General features: G+C 38.6%; 1 protein-coding gene across 3 annotated transcripts in view; it reads left to right on the forward strand.

Annotated features, from left to right (window-relative positions):
• The window catches only part of Washc5 (WASH complex subunit 5), a 57,334-nt gene that overhangs the window by 12,470 nt on the left and 28,742 nt on the right, over positions 1 to 16,122 (forward strand). For all 3 annotated transcript variants that reach the window (XM_005316161.5, XM_078016724.1, XM_040293671.2), the window contains 5 exons: positions 1,431 to 1,623; positions 3,786 to 3,938; positions 6,848 to 6,961; positions 8,378 to 8,549; positions 13,273 to 13,400. In XM_005316161.5, the coding sequence (XP_005316218.2) occupies positions 1,431 to 1,623; positions 3,786 to 3,938; positions 6,848 to 6,961; positions 8,378 to 8,549; positions 13,273 to 13,400 (760 nt within the window). The remainder of the gene's footprint in view (positions 1 to 1,430; positions 1,624 to 3,785; positions 3,939 to 6,847; positions 6,962 to 8,377; positions 8,550 to 13,272; positions 13,401 to 16,122) is intronic.

Below are 16,122 nucleotides of genomic sequence, written 5' to 3' on the forward strand. Positions count from 1 at the left end.
GAAAACAGAAGGCCCCTCACCAACTTTTTATTTTCATTATCCAGAGTACAGTTCAATAAATAAGTCAGAAAGTAGACACAAGGTCCATGCAGGAAATAGATTCAGGAAAGAAACAGTCAGTAACCAGAAATCATTTAAGAACTTGGGCTAAATAAATGAGGAATAAAATTAACATTTTCAAACTTACAAATTAGGACAAAATAAAAAGAGCAAGAGAAACAGAACAGAAAAGAGATTATTCAAGACATTATATTTTCTTTTTTTTTAAAATATTTACTTTTTAGGTGTAGATGAACACAACACAATGCCTTTTTTATTTTTATGTGGTGCTGAAGATCGATCCCGGGTCCCGCCTGTGCTAGGCAAGGACTCTACCACCGAGCCACAATCCCAGCCCCAAGACATTATATTTTCTGTAACATTGTCTCCTTAGCTATAAATTCGTCTGAGGCTTCTCACCTCACCTGCCTCTTTTCAGCTTTTTTGGTATCTGAAGGAAGTATCTACCAGTGTGTGTATTCATTCACATTGGTTTGATCATAAGCTGTTGTAACATCCATGTTTTTAAAAATGAAACTTGAATAACCTTGCCTACATTTCTGAAAGTACCTAGAAAAGTGAAAGCAATTTGTAATGTAAAGGAGAAGAAAAAAATGCCTGTTTAACAAGCCCAGCTTTGAAAACAGACATTGTCCCTTTAGGCAACACAGCTAATTCATTAGAACATGAGTGCCCATTTTTGAAGACACCTTGAGCGATTGCAGGTCAGTGTTGTGAAGGAGGTACTTCCATCAAAGAGCAGGTCAGCTCAAGTCCAAGATTCTTTGAGTCTACCTCACTTCCTTCAGAATTCACTCTTCTACCCTGAAAATTTCAGGTATTTTTATTAATCCTTATCAGATCAGCATGCCAAGAAAAGCCAGTTAAAATATATACCACTTTAAATTGAAATAATTAAAAAATGTTTTTAATTTGTATAATGTTTGTTTGGTTTTATGTTCTTCATCCATAATTCTGAAAATCAAAGAGCCCTGAAGAAATCTGCATATATGAATGTACAGACACACAGTCACACATTTAGCAGCCAAAGCTGATCTGACCTGAAATTGTTTAGAGTCAGAACCTACTCAGAACAGAGATGAGGCAGTTTCACTAATCTTGATTTTGTGAATTTTATAAATTTTACTCCAGAACTATTAAACGTGTGTCAATTGTGGTATGTCAACTTGAATCCTGCTGCAGTGTTGTATGGCATATGATCAAATCATGTAATTTTCATATATTTGAAAAATACTATATTCTGAAATAAATCCAGCCTCAAGGATTTTAGGAAAGAAATTGTTGACTTTACTTAGGACTAATACTTACAGACTTGGGGACATGCGAGTTTCTAACGTGTGTGGTTTTATTTCCCATTGTGAATGTGACAGTGCGGCCCGATCTTCTGCTGATTCAAATATGGATGATATTTGTAAGCTGCTGCGAAGTACAGGTTATTCCAGCCAACCAGGAGCCAAAAGGCCACCCAGCTATCCTGAGAGCTATTTCCAGAGAGTGCCTATCAATGAAGCCTTCATCAGCATGGTCATTGGCCGGCTGAGATCAGACGATATTTACAATCAGGTGGGAATTAAGTCTAGTAGGACCTTAATAGTTTAAAAAGACTGAATTCACTTTCTTCCTCAGTTAATCCTTTCCTTCCTTCTTTTCAAAAAGAGTAAAACAGCATCTAGAAATGATTTTTTAACACCTTTTAAGCTAGGCTGCAGGATAGAGGAAGGAAGGATGTTAATTCTGGGAGAAGCAGAAATTTCAGGGAGAAGATGGGATCTGAGCAATTGGAAAGAAGGTTTATTCTTTCAGTCACTCATTCAAGAAATTTTACGTGGTTCATGCCCATTCATGTTCTGGGTGCTCGGGATGTGTCCCTGAAGAAGGCAGGCCATGGGCCCTACCCATAACAAGCAAGTAACTTAGCGGGAAAGGTACCCAAGGAAGGAATTACAGTAAAGCAAGTTGAGTATTGTCTTAGGGGAAGCACAAGGTGCCACTGGTGCATGGAGCAGTGACAGCAAGATTACAGCAGGTGTCTTAGAGGAGGGTGAAGGGAGTCCAGGCAAAGTTTGTAGCCTGAGCAGGGCTGGAAAGATCCTGTGGTTTGAAAGTTCTCTCAGCTGTCCTTGCCAGGGGCTATATGACTCATTACTTAAATGAATACCAAAGAAAGTTACTATTTGTCTCCATTGTTCTGAAGAACAATGAATTATATATTTTTACCACTGGAAGGGAGTAGAGCTGGACCTAGGATGACTGGATATCACCTATACAAACCTGCTTTCAAGGGTCCTTTAGGTAGCCTGTTAGTTTTTGTATCAATATGTTAAGTCTAAATAAGATTATTTTCTTCTCCAGAAAACTTAAAATTAGAGGATGCCCACAGATGCCAGGCCTTCCTCATATTTAAGGATATTCACTAAGAAGTCAATCTAAACCAGTTCATAGGAAGTTTTTTCACATACATTTTCATTATTTTTCACGGTCCTACAAAGTAGATGATTCATCATCCCCATGTGCCTCCTGAAAAAAGTAAGCCTTGGAGAGCTTAAATCATAGTTCACAAAGTCACGTGACTAGAGAACAGGCACATTTGCTTTCAGATCTGTGTGAATTGAACCTGAAGCCTGTGCTGTTTGCCTCTGTACATCAGTCACTCGTTATACCTCTGCCTCCTTCTTGGTTCATTTTGTCTGAGTCTTATAGAAACATGTTTCAATTTTCTCCTTCCCTGTGACGCTCATTAACACAGGGCTGTGCTCTGTATTACCCATCTCTGTCGTGTATGTCCCCCATCTCTGCTCATGGCTCATGGAGCCAATTCTCTGTCTCCTGGTAATTTGAAATTGGGCCTGAAAAAGTCTCTGCCTGAGGATTTAAATATTTCACTAAAAATAAGGACTGTACAAAGTTTGGAGTTTGAGGGCAGCCTCATCCAGCCAAGTATGTGAAGAACAGTCTGGAGAGGAGAAAGTTGAGCAGACACATCAAGGAGAAAAAGAGTGAAGACATTGTAAATTCTCTTCCTGTGGCCTGGCCACATTCCTGCCCACAGGATCCATACAGCATGGCTGTGTCTATGATAAAGTGTCCCCTTTCTGCTTGTGCACTCAAAATGATAGGTGCTCTCTGCAGCCAAAGCTTCCTAATACTTGAGGGGAGGGTCTCTGGGGAACTTCAGCTTTTAAAAGGCTGAAAAAAGGGGCTGAGCGAATCACCTTGAAATGGGGTGGTATCTAAAAAAATGGAAAACCAAAGGAGAGAATTCCACCCTTCAAGAGTTAAAGTGAGCATTCTAAAAGGCAGCTATTGAATTGGATTAGAAAATTCCATTGGCATGATTAATGGTAGAGGCCAAGTTTCAGTGAATTGCAGATCAGGTCCTAATAAAATAGCAACAGAGTCTGTCAGTTTTAAGGATTGTCTCTGCTGGAAAAGACACAGACATGGACAGCTTGTAGGCAGTGCCAGGTTAGGACTTTTTTTTTTTTTTTTTTTTGTAGGAAATTACATAGAATGGTAGCAGAGTCAAGGGTTGAAAGGAACAGAGTATTATGGGGTTTTAGATAAGAAGGAAGACTCTGGATACAACCTGAGAATTGCTTCCAGTGTGTCCATGATCTTGAAAGATGGGCTTTTGGAACACTGTTGATTCCCAGAACAGATAATTGAGTTCAAGCATGAGTACCTTCAGCTGTCACCAACACTTCCCTCTGGGGCTTGCATTACAGGTCTCAGCATATCCCTTGCCAGAACATCGCAGCACTGCACTGGCAAATCAAGCCGCCATGCTGTATGTGATTCTCTACTTTGACCCTTCCATTCTTCACACCCATCAAGCAAAAATGAGAGAGATCGTGGATAAATACTTTCCAGATAATTGGGCAAGTATTACTGATTTTCTTTCTCTCTCTCTGTATGTGGCAAATTTGTTGCAGAACCAACTTTCTAGTCTTTTGGCCTTGAACTCAGAGGTCAATATGTTGTAAATAATGGGACATAAAGTCACTTAGGCAAAACTACTTTAAGAATGTTGAAAATGTAATAAATCATACCATAAAGGACTAAATCAATCAGTAAAATTTCCTAACAAACCCATTAGTATTTTCTTTAAATGGATCCTCTCAAGGCAAAATGATGTGTTAAAAATGTGTCTTGCTGTAGCTACCGAGAGTGCAACTAAGTTATATGAGGATTTTAAAAATTTTTTTCTATTTTATGGATCTAAGCTAGTAAAATTAGTATCTAATTGGTTGTTTTTTGAATAAGAATTTCACTTTTATAATAAGTTTTATTTACAAGATGACTATAGTAGAATTATTAAGATATTATAATATTTACATTACTGCATAAACATGTCACTGAACAATATTAACTCTTATAGGAATGAAACTGACTTAACATACCTAATTAATACAAAATGTTTTTCCTGCACAAAGAGGTTTTATCAAAGTGCAATGAGTTGAATTATATTCTCAGGTAGCAGATTTATTTCACTTCTTATTACTGAATCATACTATCTGTCATTAGAAACCTTTAATTTCCTGACAATATAAAAAGAACCTATAATTAGGAGTTGATGGTTCCTATCCACCTATGAATTATACTTACGAGCTCAGAATTGAATAACCAAGAGAAAAACTGGTAGTATTGCTTCATGTTCCTAAAACTTAACAAAGAAGTTTTGATCATACTATAATTATAAGCATATTTAGTATTAAGGAAGGTCAAAGTCCAGTTATATGGACTTTTTACCTGTTATATGTACACCTAAAAAAACACTCTGCCACAAAACACCTGACATCCAGGGTTAAAAAAAGATATTCCAGGCAAATATCAACCAATAAAAAAATTAATGAGAAAATATCATACAAAAGAAAATGTTAAAGAAAAATATGAACACAGATTTTTAAAGTATCATTTATAATATTAAAAGGAATGATCCATTGAGGTGAATTAACAGTCATGAATTTATATACAGTCAATAACATACTCAAAATATATAAAGCAAAAACTCATGGATTCATAAGGAAAAATGGACAAAATCATAATTATGGTGGAAAATTTCAGTACATCTCTTATTATATAATTCTGTTTTCCCAAAACTATGTACTGAATGTTCTATATATATTGAAAAGGACACATATGTGAAAATTGGATGTATATCATGAGGAAAGTCAACAAAGTGAAAAACGAAAAAGGTTTTTGATTGCCTGTATTCTTTTCCTATGGTTTGACTAAATTAGAAACCAGCATTAAAAAGAGATTTTTAAATGTTTGGAGGAAAGTACACACCCAAATAATTCTTGTGTTAAAAGAGAAACATAAAAAATATTTAGCATTGCCCAGTATCAAGGTGCTATGAAACAAAGCTGTGCTCGGTGGTTAAAGCTGCTTTTAATAGAAATGTGTAACCCTATGTACATTACCAAAACCAAGAAAGAGTACAAATAAATGGGTCAAACATTAAGTTCAAGGTGTTAGAAAAAGTCAAATAAAAGATAGTCAATAAATATGTGAGCAGACATTTTTTGAGTTAGAGAAAAAGGAAAGGAGGAAACCATCACAATCAAAGCTAGTTTTTTGAAGAGCTATAAAATAGATATTTACCAAAACTGATGAGAGTGCAAAAATGCAATGTTAAATGTTAAGTTTGGAAAAGAAAACCTAAGGTAAGATAAAGATTTTTTTTTAAGATTTTTTTTAATTGTAAGAAAATCTGTGAACAATTTTATTAATACATTTGAAATGTAGAATAAATGGATAATTGATTATTTGAATTTGACTCAAGAAGGAAAGGAAATATGAATAGACCAATTTTTTTTTTGAATAGACCAATATTAAAGAAATAGAGTTGGTGGTCAAATCTCACCACCAATCAACTGCCCCCCCCATACACACAGAAAAAAAGACAACCCCCAGGATTCATTATTATTTTAAAATTTGTTATTATTTTAAAATAATTGCTAAATGCTTTTAAATTTCTCAGTTTGAATATGATAAATATCCATAGGATTTTTTTTTAAAAACTTCTAGGAATCCTCAACAATTTTCATGAGCATAAGGGATAGAAATGTTTGGGAAACCTGCTATAGTCAAAGTCATTGTTTTCTGTCCCCTCCCTAGTGCACCCCTTTTTCTTTTCCCTGTAGGAATCTAACACACAGCAGTTTGAGCAGAAACTTTTTTGTTGTTTGCCACAGTCTGGCTGGGCACAATTCAGGAGCCACTTATCAAGCAGAAGTGAACTTTATTTTTAGAATACACAGGCTGTACCACATGAGCTCTTCAGGAATTCCCTCAGAGCCCAAATGCCACCACCAAGCCCACAAGCCTCTCAACCCCCCCCCCTCCTCCTGCTCTTGAGGCCGATTGGCTGAGTCGCATGGGCGGAGCCAAAAGAGTCCCCCAATGAGCAGCTCTGTGGTCTGAAAGGGCGGGGAAACAGCCCAAAGAGCATCACCACAGAGGAGCCAATCAGCTAGCAGCTGGAAGTTTGCTGGGCCGCTGTGAGCCAATCATCAGCTGGCAGCTGGAAGTTTGCTGGGACCCCTTCGGCTGTGGCTCTCAACAGTTGTTATTTTTTCATGTGTAGCAACCTTGTCACTCTTGTTCCAAAGTGCTCATAAGGAAGTTTCCTTACTTGTATATATGGAAAATCTTAGGTTTTCATTGATGTGAATTCAAACTAGAAAGAGAAAACTATGTTTTATGCAACTTCATATTTTCCCAACCCCTTGCCTGGAATTGAACAGGTATTGAACAAATACTGAATGAATATCTCCTCTTTCAGGTAATTAGTATTTACATGGGAATCACAGTTAACCTAGGAGATGCTTGGGAACCTTACAAAGCTGCAAAAACAGCTTTAAACAATACCCTGGACCTTTCAAACGTCAAAGAACAGGTAGGTTTTGGCTAATTAGGGAGAATCTCCTCTGAACTGCTAAGCTGGCTTATGAAGGAGGAAATGAGCTAAGTAGATTTGCCAGGGCATTTTAAAAATGTCCACATAGACATTTTAGTACATGACTAATGGAAAATAAAATTTGCATTTTAGAATAAGATAAAATAATTATATGTTTTTAACTTATGTGGTAGAGTAAATTGTAGACTTGGGTCCTCAGAAAGGTTGAATACCCTAAGATGAATCACTGAAATATAAGGCTCCAACTGACTGCTTATTCTTGCTTAAAGATCAGGTCCTGTAGACATAGCTATTTTCACCAGTGGCTGGGATTAAAGTTTTTTTATTAGTAGGGTCAATGCCAAAGATGGTAATTGAATGTAGATAATACTCTGTCACTATACTTTACAGTGGTCATCATTTCTGAGGTACTAATTAGCTTATTTAAGCAATAAGACTGAAGACTTTCATTTTTAAGTTTAATGGCTATATCCTGACTCTTTGATAACAGCACTAGGCAGAAGGAAATATTTGAGTCAATGCAGAGATGAAAATAATATTAAGGTGTATATTTGATATTTCTGGATGGCTATATTCCAACCAGGCTGTCTATGTTATTGAGTTTCCAGTGTATAAAAAATAATATTCTAAAAACTTTGTCATGTTTTATTCAAATAAATTGAATTCCATAAGTAATGTACAAAATGATTTCAGTTGGCATATATCCTAGAAATCTATCAGAGAAAGTGGCATTTCCATACTTCCTGGCATCAGAGCTTTAATTTTTCATGACTAAAGCTCCTTTCCAAAATTGCATTTTTTCCACTGGTATTATTTTAAGAAGTTTCTTGATAGTTTTAAACTAACTTGGCTAGTTTAATAATGTTTAACATTTGTTTCTTGATTTAGTGAAACAAAATGACCAAATTTCTAAAAGCCTTATTTATTTGAAAATTCAATTTCGGTACACTGAGTTGTGTTTTCTTACTAAGGTTCATATGCCTATAGAAGTCTCATCTTTTGGCTGTATCTGCTGTATGCTGCCTCTTTTCTCAACAATAATAGGACAGGCAATTTATCTTTTGTCTTTATTCTTCTTTTCCATTCAAGTTGAGAATAGAAGGAATCAGAGAAGCCACCTGGTCCAGTTCTCCATTTGATATTTGAAATGGAGTATGCAGAGGCTAAATCCAAAGTCACCCAGTGTTCTTTTCAAAAATGCCCAATAAACCAGTTGCCCTTGAGCCTTATAAATACAATCAATATATTATTCATTTCACATAGAAATGTTATTATCAGAAAGAGAGGGAGGTAGGAAGGCTGGATATTATTTTTTAATGATCTAATTGAATGTGATTCATTTTTAAGATAAATAACTTTCTAAAATGTAATTTGAGTTGTTTCTGCCCCCCATAGGCAAGTAGATATGCTACTGTCAGTGAAAGAGTACATGCTCAAGTACAGCAGTTTCTGAAAGAAGGTTATTTAAGAGAAGAGATGGTTCTGGACAATATCCCAAGGCTTCTAAACTGTCTGAGAGACTGCAATGTTGCCATCCGATGGTTGATGCTGCATACAGCAGACTCAGGTAATGCACAGAGGGGTGGCCATTAATATTGCTCCACATGAAAGTTTTCAGAATTAAGATCTACTTTAGGATGCAAAGTTGTTTAGCGGGGAGGAGTGCCCTTGAACGAGAGCCAAGTTACTTTTTAAGCTAGTTATTTTTGTGTCAACTTGGATAAGACTGTAGCCCACCTGAAAAGCTCTCCCATCAGGTAAACACCCTAGTGGATGCTGGGGAATATGGTGACATTTAGCTCCCACGTTGAAGGAGCTTCTCAGTGGTCCTAATGTGTAGAACAGATACAGACATATAAAGATTGGTAACTGCAGATCTGTGGTAAGCAGAATAAGGCCTCCCAGGCACCCCACAATGCAATGTCCGTGTCCTAATCCCTCAAATTTGTAGCTGTGTTATAACACATGGCAAAGGGAATTGAGGTTGCTGATCGGCTGACCTAAAAATAAGGAAATCATCCCAATGGACCTGTGTAATCACAAGAGTCCATAAATAAAAAAGAGGGAGGCAGAAGAGTCAGAAACAGAGAGGTGGTCCCTGGAAAAAGACTTGACCAGCCATCACTGGCTTTAAAGATGAAGAGACCACAAGCCAGGGGTTGCAGGAAGTCTTTAGAGGCTGAAAACTACAAGAAGATTGGTTTTCTCCAGTTCTTCCAGAGGAGCCTAGCCCTACTGATGTCTTGATTTTAGCCCAGTGGGCCCTGTTTCAGATTTCTCAACTCTGAAATGTAAAAGAATACATTTGTGTTATTTTAATCTACAAAATTCATGGTAATTTGTTAGAGCAGCCAAAGGAAAGTGACACAAGGTCCCCGGCAGTAAATAAGAGCCAGTGTGTGAGACAGTGGGTATGGCTTGAGTCCAGAGTAGGGAGAGAGAAACTGCAGGGGTAAGAGAGCAGAGGAGGTCAGGAAAGGCTCTGTCCAGGAGGCAGGAGCTGGCCAACCTTTGATAAGATTTTGAAATAAAAGGCAGAAGAAATTCTAGATTGCAGAAATGGTGGAATCAATGGTATGATTTTGGAAGGACAGAAAAATAGCTGAGGACCTGGCTAAACCACAGTGGTTATATAAGGTAAAACGGGACTCAGCCTTTTCTGGGCCATTGTCCCCTATGAGACCCTCTATCCACACAGAGTTTGGTTATCAAGTTCAGGAATTTCACAGATTTGTGGAGTGCCCCCAACAGACCATGAGCCCTGACTTTAAAAACCTCTGCTTTAATGGTAGAAAGATAAGTAAGTTGACTGACACCTCTGAGCTTGTTCAGAGGTGGCACAGTTCTTTATGCTTAGAAAATGCTTCTTCAACATAAATGAATTCACTCGTCCAGGTCTGCATACTCCAGCCCGGAAGAGCTGTGTCATTCAGCAGCCCTCAAAAGCCCCCTGCTTTTTGTTTTTCATTCAACCATCTTTTCTGGAGGGCCTTCCCTGACACAGCTACTACTTTCAACAGTTCATTGTTTTTTTCAGATGAGACTGTGTCGCAAAAAAACTGTCCACACCAGATTCTTCAGCCTCCCTTAGTAGCATGGTAGCCCCAGCCTCACTACCTTCCAGTCAAGAAGCTCTTCACAGTGTGTTTCCCATCTGTTCCACTTCCTGGGAGTGGTCAGCAGTGGAAACAGCAGTTGAACTTCCTCATCCTTCATCTCTGAAAGTCACTGGATTTCTCTGCAGCCTTCTCTCCAGCTTCATAAACCTTCCTCACAACTGCTTTCCAGGTTTTTGCATCATTTTCGATATTGGCCTAGATCCAGTTACAGTTTACCCACAGTGTGAATTCTCTGGCTGAAGATCTTAATCATCTAATTGATCCATTTTTAATTAGCTGGGTTTCTCATTTACATAAAGACTCATTTACATTCAGGATTTTACTAGAGTGACTCAGCTTACTCTCCCCTCCACCAGAAGTCTACCATTTACAAGCATATAAACAACTCAAGCCTCACTTTACCTACCATAAAACCAGCTGTAGTTTTCCAGTGACTCAGCCTCATTTTCATCTTCTGTGTGACTGTAGGACAGTCACGCCTATGTTCTGGAAAACAGTTGCCTCTTGGATTTGCAGTCATGCCAGGGGCAAACCAGCCTGCCAGGGGTCGGGCTTTTATCTTCAGCCACATCTCTTTTCCACTTTTGAACCTGGCAGTCGTCTGACTTGATTGCACAAGGATGTGATTTACCAGAAACAAATGATTTGCCTATCTGGCTGAGTCAGATATGGGGGAAGTAACTGCTTATTTAGCTTCTATGTTATTTCTGTCAGAGTGTACAGAAGGCAGGCGGGTTCGCCTGTTGTCCCCTGTTAGCTCTCTGGAGGCATTTCCCCCAGACTTGGGCTGCTCCCACAGTGCCTTGCAGCTGGCGAGGAACACCCTGTGAGCAACATTGGATAAGCAAAGTAGACCAGCTAAAGAATCCTGACCCTGAGGTCACCGTAATTCTAGGACCAGTTTCCACAGTTCCCTGGGCCTAATTTGTTGAGGGTCAGATGGGAAAGAGATGATCCAGCCATGGAAAGACTGAAACCAGCCCTGGTTTATACAAAGGAACTAAATGTTAATGCACATGGAGATATACAGTATATTTGCTTATCACCTGGATACTTCTATCCCCTATCCAAAAATGAAAGTAAATCATTATCAGAAGGTTTCTTCTTTTTTTTTTTTAATCTTAATATAGGTCAATTTATTGACATTTTACATTTTCTGTTTTTATACCCTGTATACAAAATCTTTGCCTAAACCCAAGATCATGAAGGCATGCTCCTATTATCATTTATATGCTTTGGTTTTTTTACCTTTCACATTTAGATCTAGATCCAACTGGAATTAATTTTTGTGTAAAGTGTTTACAGAGATCAACATATATTTTGCCCATATTGATTTCCAGTTGACCCAGTTGCGCAATCGGTTAGCGCGCGGTACTTATAAAAGGTTTCTTCTTTAGAATTAAGAGAAATAGAAATCCTGCATTTTAATTAAGAAAAGTAGAAATCCAAAATTCTTTTGGTTTTGTCTTTTAGTTAGGCAAATATGAAGCTGAACAGTTGTTTTTTGTATAATTAGGGTTCACCAGCTCCAGTACCTTTCTTCCCAGGGAGTTCTGAAGAATGCATGAGAAATCAGAACTCTGTAATTTCTCACAAATACTCATCCTGATGGAGTAACTTAGAAATCAATATATAAAATGGGCATCCATAGACTTCACCATAACTGAGACACCAGAAACTCCCCATGGCATGACCACAACATGGTCCTGCTCTACCCGCCAGACATCTTGGGCTAATGGTTGGGTTGGGGTTGGGGGGGCTAAGCAAGCAGGAGCATGCATGGGAAATTCTAGAGCAACTGACATGAATCTTGTGCCCTATTCAATTGTGAACTTTTTGGCAATGCCTGTTATCGTCAAGTTTTTATTTTGACTTTATTTGCAGTCTAGATAGCTTTAGTTAATGAGTATCTTTGCTTTGTCTTACTTTTTTTTTCTTTCTTAACTAGTCGCCCCTATAAAATGATCTCAGCAAAATCGGCACTTTTATTCTTTTCTTTTCTTTTGACTTGTTTATTTTCTTTAACTGGTTTTTGACAGCTGATAGGCTGACTGTGAATTGGAACATCTGCTGTTTTTTCCATGGGTCAGATACCTGCCTGATGTTATGACCTTGGCCTAGTTGCCTTAGGGTCTGTGTGCTAGGTAGTAGATAGTCCAGAAAGGATCAAGTGTCTGTTGCGCCCTCTGGCCTTTTATAAGAAGCAGGATGGCCAAGGTGTGTTCTTCCTGTTTGGAGATGCCATGTGCCATGTCGTGTGGGTAATCCTGCTTCTGTCTTTTGTCAGATAGTCCCCAAGCCCACCCCCAGGCTCAGTGATTCATTAAGAGGACTCAGCATATGGTAGTGCTATCAGCTCCATTTAATCCTTGCAACAGGACTGAAAGCAAAATGGCAAAGGAAAAATGCACATGGGGTAAAGGCAAGGAGAACCCAGGCAAAAGCTTCCAAGGGTCGTCTCCCAGTGAAGCCGCTGAGGACCTGCTGAATTCCCCAGCAACAATTCTGACAACAAGTGGGAGATGTTGCCAGCCAGGCAACGTGAGACTCGGCTTCCTAGGTTGTTTACTGGGAGCTGAACATGGAGGTAGCCTCTGCCCGGCACAGGCTTCCAGAAGGAAAGCAGATGTTCAGCGTGCATCACATTGTGCAAACAATTAAGGTCTAGTGAGCCATTCTTACCAGTACATGAAGTGGTGAGAACTCTTGCCAAAATCCAAGTTTTCAGCTGCCAGCCAAGAGCCTGCCTTGCAAACATGCAAGTTTTGGGCCTATCTGTTCACAACTGAATGGCATGTATATTGGTGCCTAAACCAAAATCATCTCTAAACAGATAGGACTTAAGGAATCCACCTTCCTATAAAGTGGTACCAGAAGGCTCTGCCCATTCATATTAAGTAGTTAATATAAGCCAACCCCAGAATTCTTATTAACTTTGGAAATTGTTTTATAACTTGCTTTTCTTTATTGAGGGAGTGGCATTCTCTGTCAGATTCAACTGTTACTTAACTGTTTATTTATACTCTATAGCAATCTATTTCAATCATTAAGCATTGTCCTTAATGCTTTTTAAATGCTTAAAATGAAGGAAAGTACGTAAGAATTTATTTTATTTCATAGGTATTTTCTACATATTTAATAAGTAGATACCTCTTTTTTTCCCATTTCTAGCCTGTGACCCAAACAACAAACGCCTTCGTCAAATCAAGGACCAGATTCTAACAGACTCTAGGTACAATCCCAAGATCCTCTTCCAGTTGCTATTGGATACTGCACAATTTGAGTTTATACTCAAAGAGGTAAAAATATTGAATGAATAATCACCACAGTCTTAGGTGTTTTATGTTTAAAAATATCTTTAAGAAAAGATTAGGGTTTAATTATTGTGTCACTGATTCAAGCTACAGCCTACTGTTGTTGAGTTGTGAAAAATGCACAGGATTGTGGACATTACAGTCTAATGAAGAATTCAGACACTAATCAGAGAAATCACACTCATGAAAATATATATACAAAGTGAGATTTGGGCTCTGAAGGAAAGGAACACAATTCTCTGAGTACCTAAAACAAAGGATCCCGGCCTGTGAGACTCCCTGAGAACAGAAAAGAGCTTCTGAAGAACCCTAGAGAAAGATCTGTTGGAGTTAGCTAAATAAGTAGGGAACGTGTTGGAGAACATTTTAGGGACAGAAAAGTAGAGAGCCGTGCACAACATAACATCATTTCTGTCACCAGTGGGCCACATATACCATGGTGGTTCCATAAGATTTTATCACCTCGAGACTTTGCAGCCATCTAAGTTTTTGCCAGTGCATCCTGTGATGTTCACACAGTCAGGAAATGGCATCACTAGGCACATCTGAGAACATATCCCTGTAGCTCAGCAGTGTATCTCTGTGTCTGAGTCCTCTTGGCTAGGGGAGAGCATGGCCCTTTCAAGCCTGAAAGGCCACTGCACTGCAGGAGAGAGAATAACAGACAAGTGATGCAAAAGGAGGCTGAGAGGTGGGCAGGAGCTAGCCCGTGTGGGACCTGGTGGGATTTGTCTTTATTATAAGAGCCACAAGGACCTATTGGAAAAGGTGGGGAATTTACATTTAACAAGGAACTTATAAGAACTTTAAGGAATTTTTTGAGGTTGCTAAGGGAAATTCTATAGTTAGTCTTACCCCTAAAGAAATCTGTATGGGCATAATAAAAGTGGAGGATATCTGGAAGTGCCCAGGTTCTAAAACACTAACCTGGGGGTTTGAATCAGGTGGGCTTCAAAACTAGTCCTCACCTTGCCTTGGTCTGGTCAGTGGTACAGTAGATGCTTCTTTGTCTTCTAGGCATGGAAGAATGCTATATTCCCCTACTAAATCGTTCTGAAGAAGTAGATGCTGATTATTAACATTTAGCATGTGCTAAATGTTTCCAGTGATTTTTATCTGCATATAATTTTATAAGATCAGAAAAATGCTATCCCTTTTTGATATACTTAATAATTTCAGTGTTTCATTTCTAAAAGCAAATAATTTTTGAATACCTTCTTTTTCCAGTGAGCTGCTAAGAATTTAAAAATGAACAAGGCATGCCCTTTCTATCTAGGTGCTCTTAGTATAGTATGGAAGAAAGATAGAATAAACCTAGATAAGGAACCAGGGAAGGACCAGAGCAGTAACTAGGCATGGTCAAACGCACCGCTGACCTTTCAGAGGCAGCAAGGTTTCCCTCAAGGAGAATGCCCTTGGGCCTGTTAAGATCATCAACCATGGCACCAGCCACCACATCTGTTTGGTTCAGCGCAGTTGTGCAAATCAGGACAAGTGTGGGCCACCTGTCTGACCAAGCCTGGACTTCTGAACCTAAGTTTGTTCTCTGGATTCTGCTGATTATATGGGCTACTTCCTTCTGTCTGCTCTGGTAGAGAAGACAGCCTAAGGGGCTCATTGTGAAAGGACTTCAAGAAGAGAAAACTCTGGTAGATAAGAAAAATAAAACGACCCAACACAAATTGAGCAAGGAAATGCTGTCTTTGAATTTGTGACATTTCAACTTCATTCTTTTATTTCCTCTCTCCTACATCCCACCTCAACCTGTTGTAGAGTCTGTCTCTGATTCTTCTGTAAACACAGTGATTGGACCTGTGTTTCTTCTAATCTTTATATGACAGTGTATTTCCCAACTCCAGGACCATCTGCCATCCCAAATTGTATCTTAGAAGATAAGAAACCTGTGAGTTCAGTAAGTGTTTGAAGGGCCTGAGGCCATTTGTTCTGTCATGAAGACCTCTTGTGACCTTGGGTTGCTGCTGTACTGCTGTGAAATGGCATTGATTGAGCCCAGTACCCAGGAAGATAGAGTAGGCTCTTTGTTTTCATCTGACAACTCAACTTGCTGAGTCATTAAGATTCCTCCTCCACAGACCCCACAACATCCCATCCAGCCTGGATTATCTCTTCTGAAGATGGACTCTCCCTTCATTGTTCATCTATTCAATTTGATTATAATGCTTAGGAATGAAGAATGTATTAAGAGGAAAATGAGCATTTATGCATATTTACCTTGTAAGAAGAGCCCAATGAAAGAAATCCTGTACCTCTCTCTGAGACAGCATATCATTTAATGAAAAATAAGTCATCTTTTTAAGTTTCTTCCAGGGCAGAGTCCTGAGTTACACCATTTTCTCCTCTTCCTAAGTCTTCACAGGTTTTAAGTTTTAGGCAGAAATGAATTAATAAACAGAATTTTTGCTTAATATAATAAGAAAGAACCTCTGTAGGTAATTTAGTTCATTACTTCATCATCCAGCAAGTTTTAATACTCGTTTTCCCTAATTACATTGGAATGACAGCAACTGTTGTCTAGACCACAGATATAATTTCACATTAAAATGTTGATTATTCTTGGGCCTACCCAAAACCTGAGTTTAATCTTCAGGGCTTAAGCCAGGAATTTGAAAACGTTCAAGCCCTCCAAGTTGTGCTCATGTGCAGTTGGTCTGAGGATCACAGCCTTAGAGGTAGCCTAACTTCAACC

This window comes from Ictidomys tridecemlineatus, chromosome 7 (genome assembly GCF_052094955.1).
Source record: "Ictidomys tridecemlineatus isolate mIctTri1 chromosome 7, mIctTri1.hap1, whole genome shotgun sequence".
In the NCBI taxonomy this organism is placed as follows: domain Eukaryota; kingdom Metazoa; phylum Chordata; class Mammalia; order Rodentia; family Sciuridae; genus Ictidomys; species Ictidomys tridecemlineatus.